The sequence below is a fragment of the Malaclemys terrapin genome, chromosome 13 (genome assembly GCF_027887155.1).
Source record: "Malaclemys terrapin pileata isolate rMalTer1 chromosome 13, rMalTer1.hap1, whole genome shotgun sequence".
Classification (NCBI taxonomy): domain Eukaryota; kingdom Metazoa; phylum Chordata; order Testudines; family Emydidae; genus Malaclemys; species Malaclemys terrapin.
This window is the reverse complement of record NC_071517.1, coordinates 21,677,711-21,701,378: the sequence shown is the minus strand read 5'-3', so window position 1 is coordinate 21,701,378 and position 23,668 is coordinate 21,677,711. Positions and strand designations below refer to the sequence as shown.

At 43.4% G+C, this 23,668-nt stretch overlaps 1 protein-coding gene across 4 annotated transcripts in view; it reads left to right on the top strand.

Annotated features, from left to right (window-relative positions):
• The first annotated feature begins 386 nt into the window (after positions 1 to 386).
• TEKT3 (tektin 3) overlaps positions 387 to 23,668 on the top strand; it is a 37,913-nt gene continuing 14,631 nt past the window's right edge. Inside the window, exons 1-3 of one of the 4 annotated variants that reach the window (XM_054046674.1) lie at positions 387 to 438; positions 19,845 to 20,452; positions 21,156 to 21,239. In XM_054046674.1, coding sequence (XP_053902649.1) covers positions 19,874 to 20,452; positions 21,156 to 21,239 — 663 coding nt within the window. In that variant the 5' untranslated portion in view covers positions 387 to 438; positions 19,845 to 19,873. Of the gene's footprint in view, positions 439 to 3,513; positions 3,593 to 14,870; positions 14,938 to 15,829; positions 15,876 to 19,844; positions 20,453 to 21,155; positions 21,240 to 23,668 lie in introns of those variants that run through there. The other 3 variants (XM_054046673.1, XM_054046672.1, XM_054046675.1) reach the window with 3 other exon arrangements.

Sequence of the window (23,668 nt, the reverse complement as noted above, 5' to 3'; positions counted from 1 at the left end):
TTGTGTGGGGAGGAGAGAGGGATACGCTCCCGCCCTCCAACCAAAACTCCTGCCAAGGTGATAAAGATTTAACAATAACCAGTCATAACATAACTGTTCCTGGCTGCTGTGCCAAAACTTGCTGCAAGCGAATAAACACTGACCTAGCAAAAGACTGGCAGACTTCAAGATGGTCTTCAGGGTGTGCTAATTACTTCCACATGTGGCTCAGAACTGATGAGAAGTAGATGCAGCCTGATGAAGCCATCAAGGCCCCAGCCCACCTAAGCACTCAAGCGCATGCATAACACGAATCCACGGATTAATCCCATGTCTATGGAGCAAAGCATTTAAGCATGTGCTTAACTTGAAGCTCATGGTCACAGGATGGCTTGTCCTTGGAGAACCTGGGGCTAAGGCAGCCCTGCTTGCAAGATGAGCCCAGCTGAGAGAAAGCTGGTAATTTAAATATAATAAAAGACAGCCAGATGCTGTGGGGAGGAGTGGCTGAGAAAAGACAAAACCAGCAAGCTGCTGGGGGTAGAAGGCCTGCTGGCAAGCCAGGGGATCCCAGGAAACAGGATGCTGTGTGGAGCTGGAACTGCCGAAAGGCTCCATGTTTGGTTTGGAGTTTTGTTTTTGACATGCTTTGTTGTCAGCCTGGTGAAGAATGAAATAAGGAATTTGGGGCTGAGAAGGGGACTGGAAGCTGTGTGCTCCTAAAAGGGTGCTCCCTGGTGAAAGGGAACTAGAGGTGGGTGGTGGTGGCTACTATGGTACTACAATTGTGTTAAAATCTCATTGGAGTAAATGGGGCTGTTTGTGCTCTGAAGGTGAAGTATGTGCTTAAATGCTTTAAGTGGGAGATTTCCAAGAGAATATTAGGAAACTTCCCGGCCCCAACTGTTGCATTTCACCAGTGCATTCTGCTGGAATCCTCCTTTGGCAGACCTCCACCTCCGGAGACAAGGCACTTAGAACCTTACTCCTTTGACAAAGGGCGGGGGTTGCAAGGGAAAGCTAGTTGCAGGCTCAATTGTGACTTCATTATCATAGCTTCGCAGGAAATAGCTAATGTGAAGAGGGCCCCTAAGATGCAATTCAATGGTATTATGCCATGCTCTGGAAAGTTGGGACCTTTGGCTCTCCATGCCCTTTGTGATTCTAATGACAGATCTCTAAGGGCCTGATCCAGCTGCCAATGAATTCAATTGGAGTCTTTTTATGGACTTTATTGGGCTTTAGATCAGGCCATAAATATGGTGTGGTTTAGCACATATATTCCTGATACTTATGGTCGGGAATCTAAGCCAAATGATACCTCCTATCCCTGCTCATATGATTCCAGTTATTATAAAACCTAAACATAGTTCATGCCATGGCTTTTTGCAGTGGTCTGGTTCCATATGAAGCCACATACGCAATATAATAATCTCATGCTTTAAATGACCTATTCTGTTAATATTCTCATTTCTTTCTATGCTGAAGTATAAACCTTTTATATGGCTATAAATCTGGATGTATGTGACTCCAAATGCTGATATATTTTTTGTTTCTCCAGTTTTATGCCCTTAATACAATGTATGCTGTTTTCAACTTCATGTGAACAGCCCATTTGCCAGTTTGATGCACTTTGAGCACATCTTTCTTGCAACACTGGATACTGCAATCAGATAATCTAATTCCCAGAACAGGATCCAGACTCCATTGCTTTAAGCCTGTTGTAGTTTATAGATGCTATGAGAAGACTTTGATTCAACTAATTGGTTTCTATTTTCTACTCTAACCAGAGTAGAGCTTATTGATGGTAAGATTTGACTTGTGGTCTCGAAATAGATCAGACAGGGAAGAGTCTCTCATAGTAACAGACTGAGATTAAATATATCACAATGAGGAATAGTTTCTACTCAAATTATTTATTTAGTGGCTTTAAAAAAAGTCCTAGAGGAGAATTTTGAAATGTGTCCAGAGGATTTAGGAGCACAAGTCCCACAAATCCCACTGAAGGTCAATGGGGACATTATTTTTTTTTAAAGAAAAGTACAGTTCTTGACACATGTTGTGATCACACAAGTTAACTGCATCTTAACTATGTGAAAATGCAATACACTTGCCTTTGAGAGAAATGAAAGGCTGTGGTTTGGTGACTCATGGTGAGAGGATGGATTTGAAATGATTTATTCATGTCACATTTCTTGTGTGGTTTAAAAAAAAACATCCCTCAGTTGCATACTACTAAGTTCCTAAGACCAAATTATCTATCTAATAATCAGCTCATTTTCAGAGGCGCTGAGCGCCCACAACTCCATCTGAGTTCAATGGGAACTGCAGACTTAGGGTGACCAGACAGCAAATGTGAAAAATCGGGACAGGGGGTGGGGGGTAATAGGAGCCTATATAAGAAAAAGACCCAAAAATCGGGACTGTCCCTATAAAATTGGGACATCTGGTCACCATACTGCAGATGCTCAGCACCTTTTGAAATTGATATCCTCATGGGACCAGATTTCAAGAACTCAGCACCGTTAGAAGCATCTCCTTTGGGGCCATATTTACCATGCATGCTCAGCGCCCAGCTCTCGTCACTTTATTTTGGTGTGTAAATGAGTGCTGGGCTTACATGGATGCTGGACATCTACCAGGTGTCTCAGGGCAAGTCTACACTAGACATGGTACGTCAGTGCAGCTGTGTCACTGCAGCTGCGCTGCTGTAGCACATCTGGTGAAGACGCTCTATGCTGACAGGACAGTGGTGAAGTTGCATTGCTCAGAGGGATGTCCTTCTCACACCCCGGGGCAACGTAAGTTAGACAGACTTAAGTGGTGGTGTAGTTGGTGAAGATCTTCTCTCCGGTGCTGGTTTGTGTGTGGACAAGCTTTAGCTACTGAAGCTAAATGCCCACACAATGGGTCACAGTAATGTAACTAAATCAGTTTCTAAACCCATTGAATTAAATTGGTACAACTGTCTCATGTGGACGAGGCTTCAGCTATTAGACTGAGGCCTTAGTCATGGGTAGCATGGACCTGCTCCACCAGAAGCAGCTTTGGAGAGGAGGAGGGTTATGGCAGGAAGGGTGCAGCTTATGTCCCCTTTTGCGCCAGTCCCCGTGAGTGGGAGGAGAGAGCTGAGGCTCAGCCCATTCCTCTCCCCTCTGTATACTCCCTGCCCACTGACTGTAAGCTGGGGTCCAACTGAAGAGCAGTGGCTGCCCTCCACACCATACCTGGATCTGAGAGCTGGGTAGGTTGAACATGGGGCTATTTCCCCGCTTTGCCAATTAAGACTGTGATAAATGAAGGGGGCGGGGGGGAGTAGCTCTCCTTTATGGACACCCAGTTAGCTGTAAAATCCTTCTTGGTAGCTGTTCTCTGCTTGCTTTACCTGTAAAGGGTTAAAAAAAAGTACCCCAGGTAAAGAAAAAGACACTTGACCAACAGAGCCAATGGGAAGGCTAGAACTTTTTAAAATTGGGAAGGAAGCTTTCTCTTTGTGTCTGTGGTTGCTCTCTCTGGGCAGAAGAGACAGGGCAGCAGGAATGCTGGGTAAAGTTTGAACCAGAAATGAAAATCATCAGATCATATCTCCAACTACTTTTAACAACCCAAATATGTAAGTAAATTAGGAATGTTTAGAAAATCGTGATTAGATTGATTTCTGCTTATTTTTTAAGGCTTGTGGACTCCTCTGAGCTAACCCCAGGTGCTTTTGTTTGCTTGTAACCTTTAAGCTGAACCCCCAAGAAAGCTATTTTGGGCGCTTAATTTTTGGAATTGCTCTTTTAAAATATAGCAAAAGCCTAAAATCCAGATGTCTTTTCTTTCTTTGTTTTTAATAAAATTTACCCTTTTTAAAAAACAGGATTTGGATTGTTGTGTCCTAGGAGGTTTATGCCTGTGCAGTTTGATTAGCTGATGGCAACAGCTAATTTCCTTTGTTTTCTTGTCAGCTCTTTCCCGGAGGGTGTGTGTGAAAGGCTTGAGGGTACCCCACAGGGAGGAATTTCCACATGCTCCTTCTTGGGTCAAAGGGTGTGTTTTTTTTGTTGGTTTTTTTGTTTTGTTTTGTTTTGTTTTTGCATTTAGGTGGTGGCAGTGTTTACCAAGCCAAGGTCAGAGAAAAGCTGTAACCTTGGGAGTTTAATACAAGCCTGGAGGGCAAGTATTACTTTTTAAAATTCTTGCAGGCCCCCACCTTCTGTACTTGAAGTGCCAGAGTGGGGATTCAGCCTTGACAAAGACTGAGGCACAATCTGGTTCTCAGGATTCATTCAGGCCTCTTTGGAAACGAATGCGACTTTTGCCTGAGTAAGAACCGCAGCATTTGACCCTCTGTGAATCACTCTTCTGTCTACAGTGAGAGCAAAGTCATATTTCTCTAAAGCTGAAAGTCACTCCTGTCAGTGCAGGAAAACAGATGGTTGGGGGGGGGGGTTTAATATATATATAGTGAGATGATTAAAATTCCAGAGCTGCAAAGACATCTGAGGCCATGAAGCAATCTACTTGAATGTGAACTTTGGCGAGGAACCCAGATTTCTGTAGAAACAATCACTCATGCAAAATAAAAACTCACATCTACACATACAGCTAGATAGGGAATGAGAGAGACAAGGCGGGTGAGGTAATCTTTTATTGGACTAACTTCTGTTGGTGAAAGAAAAATGCTTTTGTGCTTACTCAGAACTCTTCTCAAGTCTGGGAAAAGTACTCAGAGGGTCACAGCGATATACAAGGTGGAACAGGTTGTTTTAGCGTAAATAGTTAATCTGTTCCACTACGTATCTAGCTGTGATGCTGAATACGTTTCTCGGACCTGAAGAGCACTGTGTAAACTCAAACTTCTTTCACCAACAGAAGTTAGTCCAATAAAAGAGATTACCTCACCCACCTTGTCTCTCTCTCTAATCCCTACAACACTGCAACCACATAAGTAGCTACGAGACCGGAGCAAAATATTTGGCAGGGCTACTAATGCCATTCAAGCAAGTGGAATATAGAAGGTTGACGTTCCCTCCTACTTAAGGGGATGGGGCGAGGGGGATAGTAACATCATCTCACTAACAGAGCATTTCTGTTTATGGCTTTTGTGTTTGGAATTTAAGGTCAGATGGGGACTAGATGTAGTGAAATGACTGGAGTCTAATGCTCCGCTGTCTTTCACCCTCTGTTGTCTTTCCCACCTGTGAGAGGTGGGGGCTATGTGCTAGCAGCCTGATTTGGTAGCATTTTATGACCATTTTGCAGGGCCATAGATGACAAGGCTCAGTCTTTTTCTATTCTAAAACTGAATATGTAAAAGTGGCACCTTCTCACCAAGTTTTTGTACATGTGCTGGGTGAGGTCTGCTTATGCCAGTAGAAGAAATCAGTCTTTGCCACTTGACTACCAGTGCAGCCAACCTTTTCAGCCATTAATTGTTAATTAAGTTCCAGTTGGAGGCTAGATTCTGCTCTGTTATACCTCATGGAAAGAATTGGTGTTGGAAAGATGTAACACAGGGCATAATTGGAAGACAATGGCTTGTATAGGGGTAGCAGAGGGCAGAATTTGGCCTGCAGAAGCTGAGAGATTCCAGGCTGAGTTTGTAGAGTTGGCAATCAGACAAACCATTTTCTGAGCTGGTTACATCTGGTATCTATTGAGGGACTGGGCCTAGGGCTAGTGTGTTTTTGTTTTTGTTTAGTTTTGTTTTTTTTAAAGTGTGTGTGTGGGGGGGGTGGGGTGGGGGGGGCGTACATGATAAATGTCATGAAATTCCTTTTTTGGGGGGATGCAAACTTTCAATGGTTATCCTCTTACCCCAGATCAATTGGTATCCCAGATCTCACAACAGAGATGATGTCTGTAGCCAATTCTGTAATAAACTAACTCAAGGTTTATTATCTAGGAAAAAGAAATTAGTTATTTATAGGTCCAGCAAGTATGTAACACAAATGAGTTGTAAATTCTAAGGGCTGGTCTACACTTGGGGGGAGGGGGGTCGATCTAAGATGAGCAACTTCAGCTATGTGAATAGCGTAGCTGAAGTCGAAGTATCTTAGATCAAATTACGTGGGGTCCACACGGCGCGGGATCGATGTCCGCGGCTCCCCCGTCGACTCTGCTACCGCCGCTCGCTCCGGTGGAGTTCCGGAGTCAACGGGGAGCACGTTTGGGGATCGATATATCACGTCTTAACGAGACACGATATACCGATCCCCGATAAATCGATCGTTACCCACCGATACGGCGGGTAGTGAAGACATACCCTACAAGTGACAGTGTTGTAGTGATCAGTCAGTTCAAAAGGTCATTCAGGGATAACCCTGGGGGAATCTCACTTCACTTTAGAGTCTCTGGCCCTGACAGGTCAAACAGCAGAGAGATGAAACATTTTGTTGTGACCCTGCTTCCTTTTACGTTTGGCCTTCCAATCCGTGGCAGGAGCTCTCTTGCATGTAGCATTTGCAAGGTGTGATAGGGCCTTGCACTAATCCTTTGTATTGCGACATTTTTTAATGTCTCGTTTTAATCTTTATAGCCTTCCTGAATGGGCGAGGGAGGCAATTTCTTTGCCTGCGTTCACAAGCTCAGAGCAACCATTTTAAAAGTTATAAAGCAAAACTTACATACTGTATCATCTTATAGCATGGGATATAGACATTACAAGTGAGATTAATGCATGCAGCAATTTACAAGCATTTCATAGAGTCTAAATACAAAATACATTCTTATAAGACTAATACCTGTTTTGAACAAAACTAACATACAGGTGAGCTGCTTTGGCTGCCAGCTATGAGTTTGTTAGTTCTTTAGCTAATGCCTGTGGCCTTGGCCAGAGCTGGCAGCCCCCCACCCTCACCACCCCATCTTTGTCCCTAGTCAGTTCCAATTTTTCCCCTGTTGGCTCCTTACCTGTCTTTCATCCTATTTAGGCAATCTGTATTGCATTAGCCTCAGTATTACATACCTGCTTGGATAAAACTGAAGCAACAATGCCATCCTCTCTCTTAAACTGATATTTTCTTGGTAAAGATGGAAACTTTTCAAAGAAAATAGCAATTGCCGTAAGTGCAGTGATTTTGTACTAGGCACACTGGGACTGAAGGACAAATACATTACCCTCACTTCTTTTATTTTTTTTACGTCACTGTGTTGCCTTGAGTCTCCGCTAGGCCCACCGTCATGCAGGGAGCTGGCTTTGAGAACTTCCAGAGACATTAATAAAAAAGTGGGGCACAACAGGGTAGTTCAGAAGCTTTTTCACACCCTGCTTACTAAACACAAAGCCCCAAAAGACCTGCAAAGGCCACTGCATGGTATAGCAGACAGGAAGCATCTTTGCTGGCTGTGCCAAGGTTCATTGCCTGACTGTGTTGCTGTGAGGAAAGCCTATTTTATGGTGTTATTATCAGAGACTCCTTGAGGAATGACAAATTTGCAGACAGTGCAATTTCTTCATGGTTTGGAAGAATGATGGCGGTGAAGGGGGGGAAACTCTGTGAAAAAGAATTGGGATCATGGTGGATAATCAGCGGACCATAGTCCCAGTGTGGTGCTGTGGCCAAAAGGGCTAATGCAATCCTTGGATGCATGAACAGAGGAATCTCAAGTAGGAGTATTTTATTTTAGGTTATTTTACCTCTGTATTTGGCACCAGTGCAACCGCTCTCGTGTACTGTGTCCAGTTCTGGTGTCCATGATTCAAGAAGGATGTTGATAAGTTGGAGAGGGTTCAGAAAAGAGCCATGAGAATGGTTAAAGGACTAGAAAACCTGCTTTACCTTGATAGACTCAAGGAACTCAAATATATTTAGCTTAACAAAGAAGGTTAAGGGGTGACTTGATTGCAGTCTATAAGTACCTACATGGAGATACTTGTAGTACCTACATTTAGATTTTAGAGGGTTTTTTTTTTAATGTTTTAAAAAATAAAATGGTAAGAAATGTTGAAATGAAAAGTCCTTTGGAATAAAAACCAAAATGTTTCATTTAAAAAACAATAAAATGAATCCTTCTGTCTTTTTCAGATTTTTTTTTCATCACGAAGATTTCAGCAAAACTGACACAAATTTGCAAAACATTTCAGTGTTGCAGAATCTGTGTTCCTCCGCCCCCCTCCAAAAAAAAAGTTTTGGTTGAAAAACTTTGCCTAGCTCTATTGCCAACCCCAAGGATTTAAAAATCCTCAATCAGATCCAAAATCATGTGATTGGCTTAAAACTCCTGAGATTCTTTTTAAATAAATATTGGGCTATTTTATTTGCCTTCTGGCTTCTGAGTTTTTCAGATGCACTCACTTCACATTCTTGGGTTTTTCTTAGAAACCTTGAGGGCTATTATCTTACTTTTAAAAAAAAATGAAAGCTGAGATTCTCACTTAATCCCATGACTCCAGGAGCTGGGGCATTAAGAAAAACACCAAGTACTCTCTCTAATATCGTGAAAATGGCAACATTGCTCTGGAGTTTGCCATGGATGTGTTGCCCTGCATGAGATTTTGCTCAGGAGGGTAGCATGTTGGCAAATGGGACTCCATTGGCTCATGGTGGGAGGGATAGCTCAGTGGTTTGAGCATTGGCCTGCTAAACTCAGGGTTGTGAGTTCAGTCCTTGAGGGGCCACTTAGGGATCTGGGGCAAAAATAAGTACTTGGTCCTGCTAGTGAAGGCAGGGGGCTGGACTCCATGACCTTTCAAGGTCCCTTCCAGTTCTAGGAGATAGGATATCTCCATTTATTTATTTAAGAGGTGAGGAGGGTCTGCTTTAAGATACTAGATTTTCAATCAGAGCTGGGGTGTGGAGGTCTGGGATGGCCTTTATCTAACAATATAGGTGGTGCCCTTTTCTGCTGATGTATACTGATGTGCCCTAGGTCTTAGAAGTTTTACAATTGTCTAATAAATTTTACTCATGCACAGGAAACCTAGTAAAACCCTGGAAAATCTAGCCAGACAGTGCCTGACTCTTGATCAGCACTATGTCTCTGGACTGCGGTTGCACGTATAGCTTTCCCCTAAAAGCCAGCCTTGGTTTCATCCATAAATAACATAAATAAAATCCTGAAGCCATTTTTTATTTTAAAGAAGCCCTGGAATAGAGAGCAACACACAGTGTCTAAAGATTTCTGGTCTCCTGTTTGGCAGCAGGAGACATGCCACACACTTCTAACCAGCGAAGGAGAGAGACTAGAGGCAATTGACAAGGCAGCAAGGACAACAAAAGGACAGTGTTAAAAATGACACTTAGCCTCTCTCAATCTCTCCAAAGAAACTTCATTACATGAACTTTCTTTCCCCTCTAATTACTAAGTAAGGTGTCATGTGACCAAGCCTGGTCTCATTCTACTAATTCCCACAATCAGCTTTGTAGAAGGATGGTCTAGTGTTTAGGTCACTAGCCTAGGGCTAGCCACACACTTGCTGTGTGACCTTGGGCAAGTCACTTAGCCTCTCTGTGCCTAGGTTCCCATTTGTAAAATGGGGATAATAGCACTTGCCTACCTCACAGGGGTACTGGGAGGCTAAATATGTTAAAGCTGGTGATGTGCATGGAGATCTACTGAGGAACGGTGCTATATAAATGTTACTTATTTGAAGAGCTTAAATCAGCCTGTGAGAGGTTTTAATATGTCGGTCAAGCAGAACATTAATCCCACCCAGCAGAATTTGTGTCCTTGGTTGAGACCGTAATCTCCAGGAATGGTATACAACACTACAGTCAATGTAATGCTATTGTAAAAGTCAGTGTCTTGGGCCCATACTATAAATGATGTAGTACTTTTTGGGAAAGGCTGTCTTCAATCCCTGGGAAGACGATAGATTTATAAACAGAGAGACTATAGATTTGTGACAGAAGATTTTTATTAGGACTGACAGATCATTGGTAGTGTAAAAAGAAATGCAATTTTCAAGCTTAGTTACTTAAACTTATACATCTAAATCCATATTTAGAAACCTAAGTAAAAGTGGGCTAAGCACCCACAGCTCCCCATAAATGCTTAACATCAGCCTTTATTTATTCCAAGATCAAATGGAATAGATTTTGGAACAAGTTAGATTCTCAGGTATGTGCCTAATCTTCATATGCAGTTAGCATGTTTGTGAATGGCAATAGTTGATTGTGAGGATTTACTTGCACTATTACCATGATTTTATTCACAATTTCGGGCCCCGATCCCACAAACGTTTAGGCACCTGAGTAACTTGATGTATGTGAATAGCCACTTTTAATGCAACATGAGTATTGGTACCCGATCAGGGCTGAAGCATGCAATTGCATGCTTTGCTTGTATGAAAAATCTGGCCCAAGAATCGTAGAGCTTTCAAATCTGATTAGAGGTCTACAATTCTCCATATCTTCCACAGCCTTAGGGCTTGAAATGCTAGTGGCACAATATAGCTCGGTAGTGCTTCAGTGTAGACACTACCTGCACCGACAGGATAATCCACCTCCCTGAGAGGTGGTAGCTAGGTTGACGGAAGAATTCTTCCATCTTCCGTCAACCTAGTGCTGTCTACACCAGGGGTTAGGTTGGCTTATCTGTGTCACTCGGGTATCGATTTTTCACACCCCTGAGCAATGTAGCTGGGCCGATCTAACTTTTTTGTGTAGGCCAGGCCTTAGTGCGGTTATGTGTGTCACTAACTCTTCACTTAAAAATATGTTAACATTACATAGCACGTGTGCTTTCTTTACAAGGTCGCATTTTGCCTCTTATATTGAGGGTCTACTGGCTTGGTGTGAGAGATCACACACACAGGGCTGGCGGGCAACAGAATTTGGCTTGCAGGCAGACATGGTAAGCCACAGTCTTTTGGCTTCTTTAACATTCATAACATGTGGGAATGGTTTCAAACAGCATCGCCCTCATGTCCCATACAAAGCACCTGTTGGGTTGGCCATTTAAAAGGAGGGGCTTCATTTTTTGGGTTAATGTGCAGCACAAACCCAACTAAACCCCTCCATCCCACCCTATTCTTTGGGATGATTGCTTCACCCCTCCCCCAACTGCATGGTGCACAGCGGGGATGATTTCTGTTCAGCCACAGACAAACAGCCCAGCAGGAATGGCCACCTCTGAATGTTCCCTTAATAAAATTCCCCTATTTCAACCACGTGACCATGAATGATGTCACTCTCCTGAGGATAACACAGAGAGATAAAGAACGGATGTTGCTTGAATGCCAGAAAACATTGGGACCATACGCTGCCATGCTTTGTTACGCAATGATTCCAGACTACGTGCTACTGGCCTGGGCCTGGTGTGGTAATGGAGGATGGAATAAGGCTGCCCTCCCCACAAACCTTTTGCAAAGGCTTTGAGAGTACATCCAGGAGAGCTTCATTGAGATGTCCCTGGAGGATTTATGCTCCATTCCCATACATAAAAAGAACAGGAGTACTTGTGGCACCTTAGAGACTAACAAATTTATTAGAGCATAAGCTTTCGTGGACTACAGCCCACTTCTACAGCCCACTTCTTCGGATGCATCCGAAGAAGTGGGCTGTAGTCCACGAAAGCTTATGCTCTAATAAATTTGTTAGTCTCTAAGGTGCCACAAGTACTCCTGTTCTTTTTGCGGATACAGATTAACATGGCTGCTACTCTGATTCCCATACATGTTAACAGACTTTTCCAGTAGCTGTACTGGCCACAAGTGCATCCCAAGTCTTCAGGGCAAATTAATCATTAAACACACTTGCTTTTAAACCATGTACAATATTTACAAAGGTAGACTCACCAGAAGTCTGTTCTCTGCCTTCTAGGTCCAGGAGCCTGCCTTCAGTGGGTTGGGAGGGTACTATTTTATTTTAAATTAATGGAGATATCCTATCTCCTAGAACTGGAAGGGACTTTGAAAGGTCATTGAGTCCAGCCCCCTGCCTTCACTAGCGGGACCAAGTACTGATTTTGCCCCAGATCCCTAAGTGGCCCCCTCAAGAATTGAACTCACAACCATGGGCTTAGCAGGCCAATGCTCAAACCACTGAGCTATCCCTCCCCCCCTACTAGATCCAGGGTGAAAAACAGTTCCTGGCTGTTGGGGAAAACGGTTTCTCTGCTTGCTTGCCGCCTCCTCCTCCTCCTCTTCCTTGTCCTCAAAATCCGCATTCCTGTTGCGTGAGAATCCATTGATGGAAGGCCAAGCACAGGGCTGGGATAGTTGTAGGGGCACCCCCTAGAATGGCATGCAACTCCTCATAGAAGCGGCATGTCTGGGGCTTTGACCCAGAGCGGCCATTTGCCTCTCTGGTTCTTTGGTAGACTTGCCTCCGCTCCTTAAGTTTCACGCAGCACTGCTGCAGGTCCCTGTTATAGCCTCTGTCCTTCATGCCCTTGGAGATTTTTTTCAAATGTTTTGGCATTTTGTCTTTTAGAACCAAGTTCTGATAGCATGGATTCATCTCCCCATACAGCGATCAGGTCTAGTACCTCCCGTTTGGTCCATGCTGGAGTTCTTTTGCGATTCTAGGACTCCATGGTCACCTGTGCTGATCAGCTCTGCATGGTCACCTGTGCTGATCAGCTCGCCATGGTGGCCAAACACGAAATGAAATTCAAAAGTTTGCGGGGCTTTTCCTGTCTACCTGGCCAGTGCATCTGAGTTGAGAGTGATGTCCAGAGCGGTAACAATGGAGCACTCTGGGATAGCTCCCAGAAGCCAATACCATCGAATTGTGTCCACACTACCCCAAATTCGACCCAGCAGGGTCCATTTCAGCGTTAATCCCCTCATCGGGGAGGAGTACAGAAATTGATTTTAAGAGCTCTTTAAGTCGACAAAAATGGCTTCGTTGTGTGGACGGGTGCAGGGTTAAATCGATCTAACGCTGCTAAATTCGACCTAAACTCGTAGTGTAGACCAGGGCTTACACTGGTGGGAGTAAGGCTGTAGCATAGATTCTGACATAATTAGGTTGACATAAGCTGCTTTATGTTGACCTAACTCTGTAGTGTAGAACAAGCCCTAATCTACATGCAAAAATTGCACTGGTTTAAATTAAATTGGTTTTTAATCTAGTTTAGTTAAATAGGTGCAAACCTCTATGCAGACACTTATTTCAATTTAGCCTAAATTGCTACCTAATTCAGTTACACTGAGGGCTTGTCTACACTTACATTTTATAGCGATCTAACTGAGCACTTTAAAGCGCTAGGGTAGACAGGCTCCCAGTGCTCAGAGCTAATCCCCTCGTGGAGGTGGATTACCAGGAGTGCTGGGAGAGCTCTCTCCCAGTGCTCGCACATGACCACATTCACACTTTGAAGTTTCCAGTGTAGACATACCCTTAAATAAGCCTGATTTAAACTGAAGTAAGTGTCCACACAGCCTTTTGCACCTGCTTGACTAAACTGGTTTAATGTCACACCTTAAGCAATACTTGTGTAAATTTCTTGTGTAGGCAAGCTCTGTGTGTACACTAGGTGTGATAGCTGTATGACTATGAGTTTGGAGATGTGAAAGATGTATGTGTGCGCATAGGGTGTGTAGCTGTGATCAATATGTGCAAAATCAGAGAAAACTGGAAAACAGGAAAAAAAGAAGAAATGAGGAGCTGAGTAAATCAACCATTTAAACAGAGAGACAAGGTGGGTGAGGTAATGTTTTACTGGCCCAACTTCTGTTGGTGAGAGAGAGGTTTTCAAGCTACACAGAACTCTTCTTCAGGTCTGGGGAAAACACTCAGATGATGTGTCACAACTAAATACAAGGTGGAACAGATTGTTTAGCATAAGTAGTCTATTCAACACACACTCTCAGAGCCAATTCAAGATGAAGTGGCCTGTTAACACCTCTCCAGTCATAAGACAAAAAAGGGAGGTTGGTAGATTATAGATTGTTGTAATAAGACATATATCCAGTGTCTTTTATTAAGACCATGATTTTAGTTTTAGAAAAGTAGCTCCCAGGCTTGTCTTTTGATGCTGTTGTGCAGGATGAAGACTGAGAGGACAAATATGGAATGATTGTTTTGTGGAAAGTGTTCACCCACAGGTGATATAATGGTTTTTGCATTTTATCATTTTTCTGTGTGAATTAATTTGAGAGCATAGTGTTTGTCCTGTTTCACCCACATAGCTGTTATTCTTCCACTTTGCACTTAGTTATGACAGCCTGAACTGGTGAAAGAGACAAGCTTTTGAGGTACACGGACTGGTAGAAGAGCGCTATGTATCTCAAAAGCCAATAGAGGTTGGTCCAAAAAAAGATATTACCTCACCCACCTTGTCTCTCTAATATCCTGGGACCAACATGGCTACAACAATACTGCAAACAATCATTTAATCTGACATTCATCCCCATTCCCTATCAGAGTGTCAGACAGATTTATTTTAGTTTATTGCTTCAGGTAAACTAATTCCTCCTGCGTGCTGTAGCCTATAGACTACGTTAAATAGAAATTAGACTTTGACATGAAGTTAGCTTAAGTGTAGAGAAGTATGGGAAATTGAACTTGCTGGTGTGAGCAGAAGTCAGAGGTAAGATGGGAAAATAGAAGTTAGCAAGGACCTGCCCCAAGGTTATGCTGTGGCTGTGTTTTGCTTGTAAGTGGTTTCAGCAGGGTTTTTAATGAGTGCTTTTAAGAACTGTGAATGTTTTGGTCAAATGCTATCTACACTGATAGCAGGGAAGGACATGGTGTCTTGCCAGGGCTGTACAGTGATTGCCCCCCAGTGCTCCCACTGTCTTCCCAGCCCCAAGTTCAAGGAGATCCCCAGGCCAGTCAGGCCTCCTGAAGAGAATTTGGTTACTAAGCATCTTGTGAGTCCTTAGCAACGCTCTCTCCTCCTCACTCCCTCCCCTTCCATCCCCTCTTGGCCAATGGGTGGGGTTGGGATTCTGTGTGTCACAAAGAAGGGGGTGGGCATAGAAGCCGGGGAGGGAGGGGATGCTGCTGATCACTGAGTGAGCTGCAAGCAGCCTGTGGATGCAGGAGGCTGCCTCCCTCCTCAGCAGCAGCCAGCAGACAGGTGAGTGCCAGCACCTCCCACCACCATCCAGGAGCCCCCCAGCCAGTGGCTGCAAGGGGGCTCGGGGCGACAGTGAGGAGGGAGCACCTGGCAGGGGCTGCTGGGGACCTACAAACTGAAAGGGACCCACCAAGCACTAGGGCAGCACAGGGGATAGGAACCCAGCCCCCTGTCACTGCCCAGCCCGTGTGAGCTTCAATGGGGGAGGGAAGGGGAGGCAATAATGTAGTGGGGAGGGAGTCAGGGGAATTTAGCCTGGCCACTCCCCAAAAATCTCCCTTCACCAAAACGAAATCTGTGTGTGTGAAGTGGGGGACAAGGAGATACGGTTAATGTTCATACAGACAAGCTAGTGGTGGGAATGGAATCCAGGGAAATGTATTCCCCGAACCCAAGAAAGTGCTCTGCACCCCATGTATGTGTTTGGAGGGCTGAGGGGGTGCACCCATTTACCTGTGGGGGAGGGAGTAAATGGGTTAGTAGTTTTGGGGAGTGGGTCCTACAGGGATGTGGGAAGGAATTTACTTTTAGGGGGGGCACCAGGGCAACATAGCTCTCTTTACTCCCCAAACCATCTCTTTCCTCTCTCTAAATGTCTGTGTCAGCAGGGGAAGGACAAGCATTTATTAGGAGGGGAAAGTCATGAAAATTGTACCCCAGACTCCAAAACTATTTGTTTCCAAGGTCTAAATATGTGCAGTGGGGACAGGGAGAGTCCATAACAGGGGGACAAAGCGGTGGCAGTAATTGATTAGTGGGAGTTGGCCATGGAATTTAATCCCAGCCCTGCCAAAACAGCCAGCTCAGAGGGCCACATTTTGAAAAGTTTTTGCTAATTTTAGGTTTCCAGTTTGAGACACCTTGATCCTGATTCTTCAGAGATGTTGAGCACATGCAGCTTCTGTTGATCTCAACTCAACAGCACCTCTGGAGATCAGGTACTAGGTGTCTTAGGTTGAGCATCCACACACCAAGGCAGCCAAAAGGGGTGGGCACTTAAGTTCAGTCATTTCACAGATGCAGGGAATGTACTTTCCCTCCTCTTACTCATCTCTCTATTTTTCTGTGGGTTGTATTCTCATTTGCTAAGTTACCTGCTATTTATTATTGCTATTAATAACACTGCACTTCTCAAGCACTATTCACTGAGCACATCAAAACATTCTCAGAAGCTAGAGATGGAAATGACCTATTAGAGGTCACCTAGTCGCACTTTCCAGACATTTGTAAACATGTACAGCATTTACCTGGGACTACAGCAGCTTCCAGACCTGCATGTGGCTTCCTGCCTTCCTCTTCAAGCTCAAACGTTTTGTTCCCAACTCTGAAGTTTAATAGTTTCCTGGCCTCAGAGAATGTCCTTTTCTCCTTCCATGACCTCACTAGTTTTCACTGGTTTGCATGATCAATTGCAGTATTATGTTCCATATCATTTATATTAGGAAGCATTCATTAGTAATAATAATACTTCGTTTTGCTGAAGCAACATTTATTTGAGCATCTCAAAGATGAGTTACAGATGTTTATTATTGGTTAGTATAGCAGCATCCTAGACTTTCATGTGGCTTTCCTTCCATGTTGCCTGATTGTGATCTCTCACTTTTTACATCTGCATAATTCCACTGGGTCAGATCTTCAGCTGGTTTAAAATCATCACAGCTCCATTGAAATCAATGGGCTAGCAGAGTGTCTGGTCCAGTGAATTCAATGATGTTACTCCTGATATACAACAGTGTATGTTGGATCTGAATCAGGTCTGTAAGCTATCTGTTTTGTGGCACTCAGTGGCCTCTATTTTGACCCTCTCATTCCTCTATATTTTTTTTCTGATGTGCATTGTCATTTGTTAAATATATTAAGAGATGATATTTTTCTTAGTTTGCTGCTTCAGGCATGTTGTGTGTCTCCTGTCTATTCCCTTCTATGAATTTCAGTTATAAATCATTGGGATTTACTGGTTTTGCTCCTGGGAAGGAACAGGTTTTCTTCCGTTGTTGCTGAGGTGACTAAAACTCAAACCCTCCCTCCTCAGAGGTTTAGAACTTTAAATAAAAACCAGTCTCTCTCATGGGGAAATTGGCCAGCGTAGGTGTAGTGGAACAATTATACTGGTATAGCTATGCCAATATAACTCCCTGTCTGGACACTCTATTCTGAAATAAAAGTGACGTTATTCTGATATGACTCCACTTTTTAAGGAATAAAGTCATTTCCCTGTGTAGACAAACCCTCCATTGTGATGCATTGTTAAATAGCTACTACTCTTCACTCCCTAGAGATGGCTCCACTTCATTGATGGGTAGATCTGTGTGTATATATATGCGTATGTTTGGTGTGCAGCTTGCACAAAGGGCTATTCACTTTGTACTGTGGTTTAGGATCCATGTGGATAATAGGCATTGTATCAGTGCAGGATGATTAGAATGAAAATACAGCTACAGCACCTCTCTTCTCCTCTTTGGTCCTGACTCAGAAAACCCCCTCAGTAGGTGCTTATATTTATCCCTGTTCAGGAAAGCACTTAAGCACATGCTTAATATAAAGCAAGTGCTTAAGTCCCATTGACTTCAATAGGATTTAAGCGCATGCTTTGGGCTAAGCACCATTCCTGAACAGGGACCCTTTCCTGAATCTTGGCCTTTACTACTTAGGCCTGGTCTACTCCTACAAATGAGATTGACTTAGCCACGTTGTTCAGGCCTGTGAAAAATGGCGCACGCTGAGCAGCGTGGTTAGGTTGACCTATCCCCTGGTGTAGACGCAGCTAGGCCTAAAGAAGGTTTCGTCCATCAACCGAGCTACCACCGTCGGTCCCTGTAGGAAGCGTCTATACTACGGTGCTACAGTGGCATAGCGGCAGCACTGTAGCTGTGCCGCTGCAGCAGCTGTAGTGAAGACGTACGCTTAGATTATAAGTCCCTTGGGACAGTGACTGTCCGTTTGTTTCGTGTTCGTACAGTACCTCCCACAAGGGGCTGTTACAGGGCTCCTAGGAGTTACCCAACACAAATACATCAAAAAATAAACATTGATATTATTTGTACAATATGAATATTGGAACAGGTTTAATATGTGAAGGGTTTTTATTTAAGGAACAAATTTTGGAGAACACATTTTCTATCTTGAACTCCTACGAATACTGTAGCTTTGTCAACAGTATTGGTCATCCTCTTACTGCAGACCGGTGATCCAACTACAGGAGCTGTTCCTATCTCTCTAGGGCAGCCAAAAGTCCCTTTTATTTAAACCAGCAATCAACTCTTGTAACCATAAGAGAATTCCCCATCAGCACAACAGACACCTCAGTGTGTTTGTGAATGGATTATGGGTATTATATACAAGTAAATATTTACCTTTTGACTGCCATGAGTATTATATTACTGATACACAATTAGTTAATGACATCAAAGTGAAAAGAACAATAGCAAACACAGTACAGTATGCAGTTACTTGAAACAAAATTCCCCCTCTTCCTTCCCCTCCCCCCCGAAAACCCTCCTGTGGGGTCATTCACTCCAGGGTGACAGTGGGGGAAAGTTTATTCAAATGACTTTTGAAGTGTAACAATGGTTAAAAGTGAAAAGGCTGACCTTCAGGTAATTGTTCTTTTTCCTCTTTTCAAATACGGGATATTTATTCTATGTTGGTGACTTTGACATCAAATTTTCTCTCCTTGCAAGTCAAAAAAAGATGTTTGCTTGTCTTGCTCCACCTTAGCAACACTGCATTTAGGTTCTGAAAGTTGAGCTTGTGTACTTTCTGCTTGGTCTATTGTTGCTCACTATTGCAGATGTTGGAACTAGGAGTTATGTGCAGTTTCTGTCCTGCACACCCTGGATCGATATGAGAAAGAGACTGCTCCTACTGAAAACCGTGGAAATTTTGGGTTTGTCCCTGAGGCCCCAATCCTGCAAACACTTACTTTAAATTAAGCATGCACATATCTGAGTAACCCTGTTGATTTTAATAGGGTTACTCAGATAAGTAAAATAAAACACATGGTTTCCTTGGCTCCCCAATCTGTATCTGTATCCTCCAGTTGTCTCCTCTCTTATAATTAAATTGTAAGTTCTTTGGGGAAGGGACTGTCTTTTTGTTCTGTGTTTTATACAGCTCCCAGCACAATGGGTCCTGGTCCCATGACTGCAGCTCCTAGATACTAGGGCTATACAGTAATAATAATATGTAAGGGTTTGCAGAATCAGGATCTATTGATGATAAATGAGGCAGAATAAAATACAGCCATTGCTTCTGCACCTCTGTTAACTCTGCATTGTGGACAGTAGTAAAGGTTTGGGAGTGTGCAATGCCGTCAGTTTGTAAACAGGACTTCCTATTCTACTCAGTAGGGAGTTCTGCTTAAAAGTCATGGCACAATATGGCCCTTGGTTCAAGTCAATAAGTGACACTGAGCAATAACTAAGTGCTTGTCTACACTTCAAACGCTGCGCTGCTGTAGCACTTCAGTGTAAACACTACCTCCACCAGTGGAAGCAGTTTTCCTATCAATATAGGTAATCCACTTCTCCAAGAGGTGATAGCTAGGCTGATGGAAGAATTCTTCTACTGACCTAGTGCTATCTACACTGGGGGTTAGGTTGGCTTAACTACATCACTCAGGGGTGTGGATTTTTCACACCCCTGAGTGGCGTAGCTGGGTCAAGCTAACATTTTACTGTAGATCAGGCCTAGGAAACTTTAATCCTCCTATATCCAAATATATGGGGAACTGTGAGATAGGGCTTTGCTTTTGAGAGTTTTAGGCCTGTCTTTCTGATACTCAAATATTATACACGTTGGTGTTTTTATTATGAGTTGCATGTGTTTATTGAAGAGGTGTTGTTATGACTGAGTGGGACCTTGCTAAATGAGATAATTCTCTGTCTTTTTGTGTTTGTTTTATGCAGGAAGTAAAAGCGAATAGCAGTTTTCCATCATGGAGCTTGTAGGCTCTACTTTAACGGCAACTTACGCCCACCCAAGATCAACACCTACTAACTTCCTACCAGCTATCAGCACCATGGCATCGAGCTATAAGAACCGGTTCCCTCACTACTCTTTGACCCATAGCTTGAGTCTTCCATGGCGACCCAGCACTTATTATAAAGTAGCAGCCATCACTCCTACTTTGGCTCCCTTCTCCAAAAGTTCCCAAGGGTTAACCCAAAGCAAGATGCTTCCCTTTGTTTCCAATAGAACAGCGCTTTTCACCAGGTATACCCCGGATGACTGGTACAGATCCAACCTGACCAATTACAAAGAGTCAGAGACATCCCGGCACAGCGCAGAGAGGCTAAGGGTGGACACATCCCGCATGATCCAGGACAAAGATCAGCAAACAAGGAAAACCCAAACAGACACTACCAAAAATTTGGGAGAACGGGTCAACGATATAGTATTTTGGAAATCAGAGCTCAACCACGAGATAGATGAGATGATTGGGGAGACCAATGTTCTTACAGACATGAAGAAACGATTGGAAAGGGCCTTGGCTGAAACAGAAGGTCCTCTCCAGGTATCAATTTCATTGATAAATGTTGTGATGTGTTATAGCCTATCAGTTACCTATCTGCAGCCATTCAAATATCTAATTAAGTTTCATTTGAGCTCGTTATGTCTGAATGTCTTTTATTAAGAGGCCCTTAGCCAAGCTGGAGATAAACAAAGCCCTTGTCACCTGATACATTTCCTATCCAATGCCTGTTGAGCAGTTAAGAAGAGTATTTACTTAACTAAATATTTTCTCATGTGCTACATCAAAAATCCTAATTAAGGTCACAATTTACAATGTCTTATTGCAAGGCTCAGATCAGGCCAAATTCATGCCTGGAGTCATGTCTCTGAGTTCAACTGGTGCTACACCAGGGATGTATGTGCTCCTTTATGTTTTGATCACTTGGATATTTTAGCTGGTTGTTTATTATCAGTAACACACCAGCATATGGCAAATAGGTACTTTTGTATTGGCATGGCTTGCGTGTCTTAAAAGATGACCCTTCTCCATATATGACATTTTCTCAACCCAAGGGAAGATATGTGTTCCAAAGGAAAAATTCCCATTCTAAGTGCAAAGATTACTGCCATTACTGAATATTGCAGTGTGATAAACATCTAGCTTTTACAGCACTAATGTTAAGTAATTGGAACTTTTCCAGAGTTCTCTGGTGTAATTTTATTGGTCGTCTTATAGTCGACAGCTATATTTATTTACCAAACAGGTAGCCCAAGAGTGCTTACTTCATCGAGAGAAGAGAATGGGAATCGACCTAGTCCATGATGATGTGGAAAAACAGCTGTTGACAGTAAGTTTTTGTAACAGCCTAACTAGGAAACGGGGCACTTAACTGCAAAGACAGCTCCGTGCTGACCAACAGTACCTGGTGTTGTAGCTTTAACACATGACCTATGTCCTCATCATTTCTCCTTATACTTACTAAGGTCCAGATCTTGTCCCCACGATCCACTCATGGAGGGGACCCTCTCCATGCAGTCATCAGCCTTTCCATATGGAGTAGTGGGGTTCAGCTGCCTCTGCAGCACCATCCACCCTTTCCTCCAACTCTACGGAGGAGATCCATTCAGGGGCTGGGCCAGAGAGAAGGGGCAGGGCTGGGAAACACATCAGCTCTGTGCAGAGCTGATGTAAGGAACGAGGATTCAGCCTGAGGCCCATTCCTTGATGATGATCCTCCTTTAAGGGGTCCCCCGGGGCCAGCCACTTCCAGAGGGAATCTCTGGTAATGTGGCTGTACTAGCAAGGCAAGGGGCAACTGGCCGCACAGTGCCAGCTCAGAAGAATGGAGCCTCTATGTGGATAGTCTGACCTCCTGTGGAGTGCTGGGGATCTTCCAGGTTTTGGGGCAGGCATCAAGGCGCATTCCAGCATGAATGACAATAGGACAGCTCCTTTCCTGCAGGTTTTATCATGGGAGAGGCTGATCCAGCAGCAATAACTATCTGTTAAGCAAAGCATAAAACATACTAACTAAGGACCTGGCCTAAAGGCCACTGAAATCAATAAACTCTCATTGACTGCAACTGCAGTAGGCTTTAGATCAGGCTTGCTCTGTCCTATCTCTCCTTTTACACACTCCTCTGTCCGTCCATCCATCCTGTTGTACAGTTTCTGAGCACCTTCAGCGTTAACTCTGAGTCACCAGAACATTTTACCAACCATTTTAATACAGAGATATCTGATGAGGTTGGATGACAAGGCTTCTTTATGTTGGCCCCCACCCACTAATAATATTACTTGTTTTTAGTTAACATACCAAGTCAGTTATACAAGACATTTTCCTTCCGACAACAGAACAGAGACTAAATACATCTAACTGCCAGTGGGATAAGGAGGGTAGTAGCTACTCCACTAAGAACAGCTGTACCTAAGGTTGCAGATTAGTTCTGTGACTGATTCGGTCACAGAGAACCCCTTGGGACTGACACCTGATGTGCTGAGATTACCTCTGAGCCCGTTTTCTCTGCCAGCTTGGGACTCAAGAACCCTGCCTTATTAAGCGAGACATGCTAGCCTGCTGCAACACAGACCCAGGTCTGGGCCACGCCCCCAAAGCTGCAGACTTTAACCAAAAACTGCTTAGCAGGTCACCTATCTCCAGCACCCAGACACCCAGTTCCCAATGGATCCAAATCCCAAATAAATCCATTTTACGCTCTATAAAGCTTATACAGGGTAAACTCATAAATTGTCCACCTTCTATAACACTGATAGAGAGAGAGGCACAGCTGTTTACCCCCCCCCCCCCAGTATTAATCACTTAGGGTTTATCAATAAACAAAAGTGATTTTATTAAGTATAAAAAGTAGGATTTAAGTGGTTCCAAGATAGAACAAAGTAAGTTACCAAGCAAAATAAAACAAAACATGCAAGTCTAAGCCTAATACATTAAGAAACTGATTACACATAATATCTCACCCTGAGAGATAATCCAATAAGCTTCTTTCACAGACTAAAAGAACAGGAGTACTTGTGGCACCTTAGAGACTAACAAATTTATTAGAGCATAAGCTTTCGTGGGCTACAGCCCACTTCTTCAGCCCACTTCTTCTGATGCATCTGAAGAAGTGGGCTGTAGCCCACGAAAGCTTATGCTCTAATAAATTTGTTAGTCTCTAAGGTGCCACAAGTACTCCTGTTCTTTTTGTGAATACAGACTACAATGGCTGCTACTCTGAAATTTTTCACAGATTAGACTCCTTCCTAGTCTGGGCCCAATCCTTTCCCCTGGTACAGTCCTTGTTAGTTCCAGCAGGCTTCTCATGACTGGGACCCTCCTTGACCTGCTCTATCCCCTTTATAGCTTTGGCACAAGGTGGGAATCCTTTGTCTCTCTGGATCCCCACTCCTCCTTCTAAATGGAAAAGCACCAGGTTTAAGATGGATTCCAGTATCACATGACATGGTCACATGTCACCGTAAGACCTCATTTTTCATTACATACACAGGCAGGCTTGCAGGTAAACAGAGTCATTTACAGTCAGTTGTCCTAGTCAATGGGAACCATCAAGATTCTAAACCATCATTAATGGCCCACACTTTGCATATTTACAATAGGACCTCAGAGTTATACTTCGTATTCCTAGTTTCAGATACAATAATTATACAAATAGGATGAACACACTCAGTAGATGATAAGCTTTGTAATGATACCTTACAAGAGACCTTTTGCATAAAGCATATTCCTGTTACATCATATTTACACTCATAAGCATA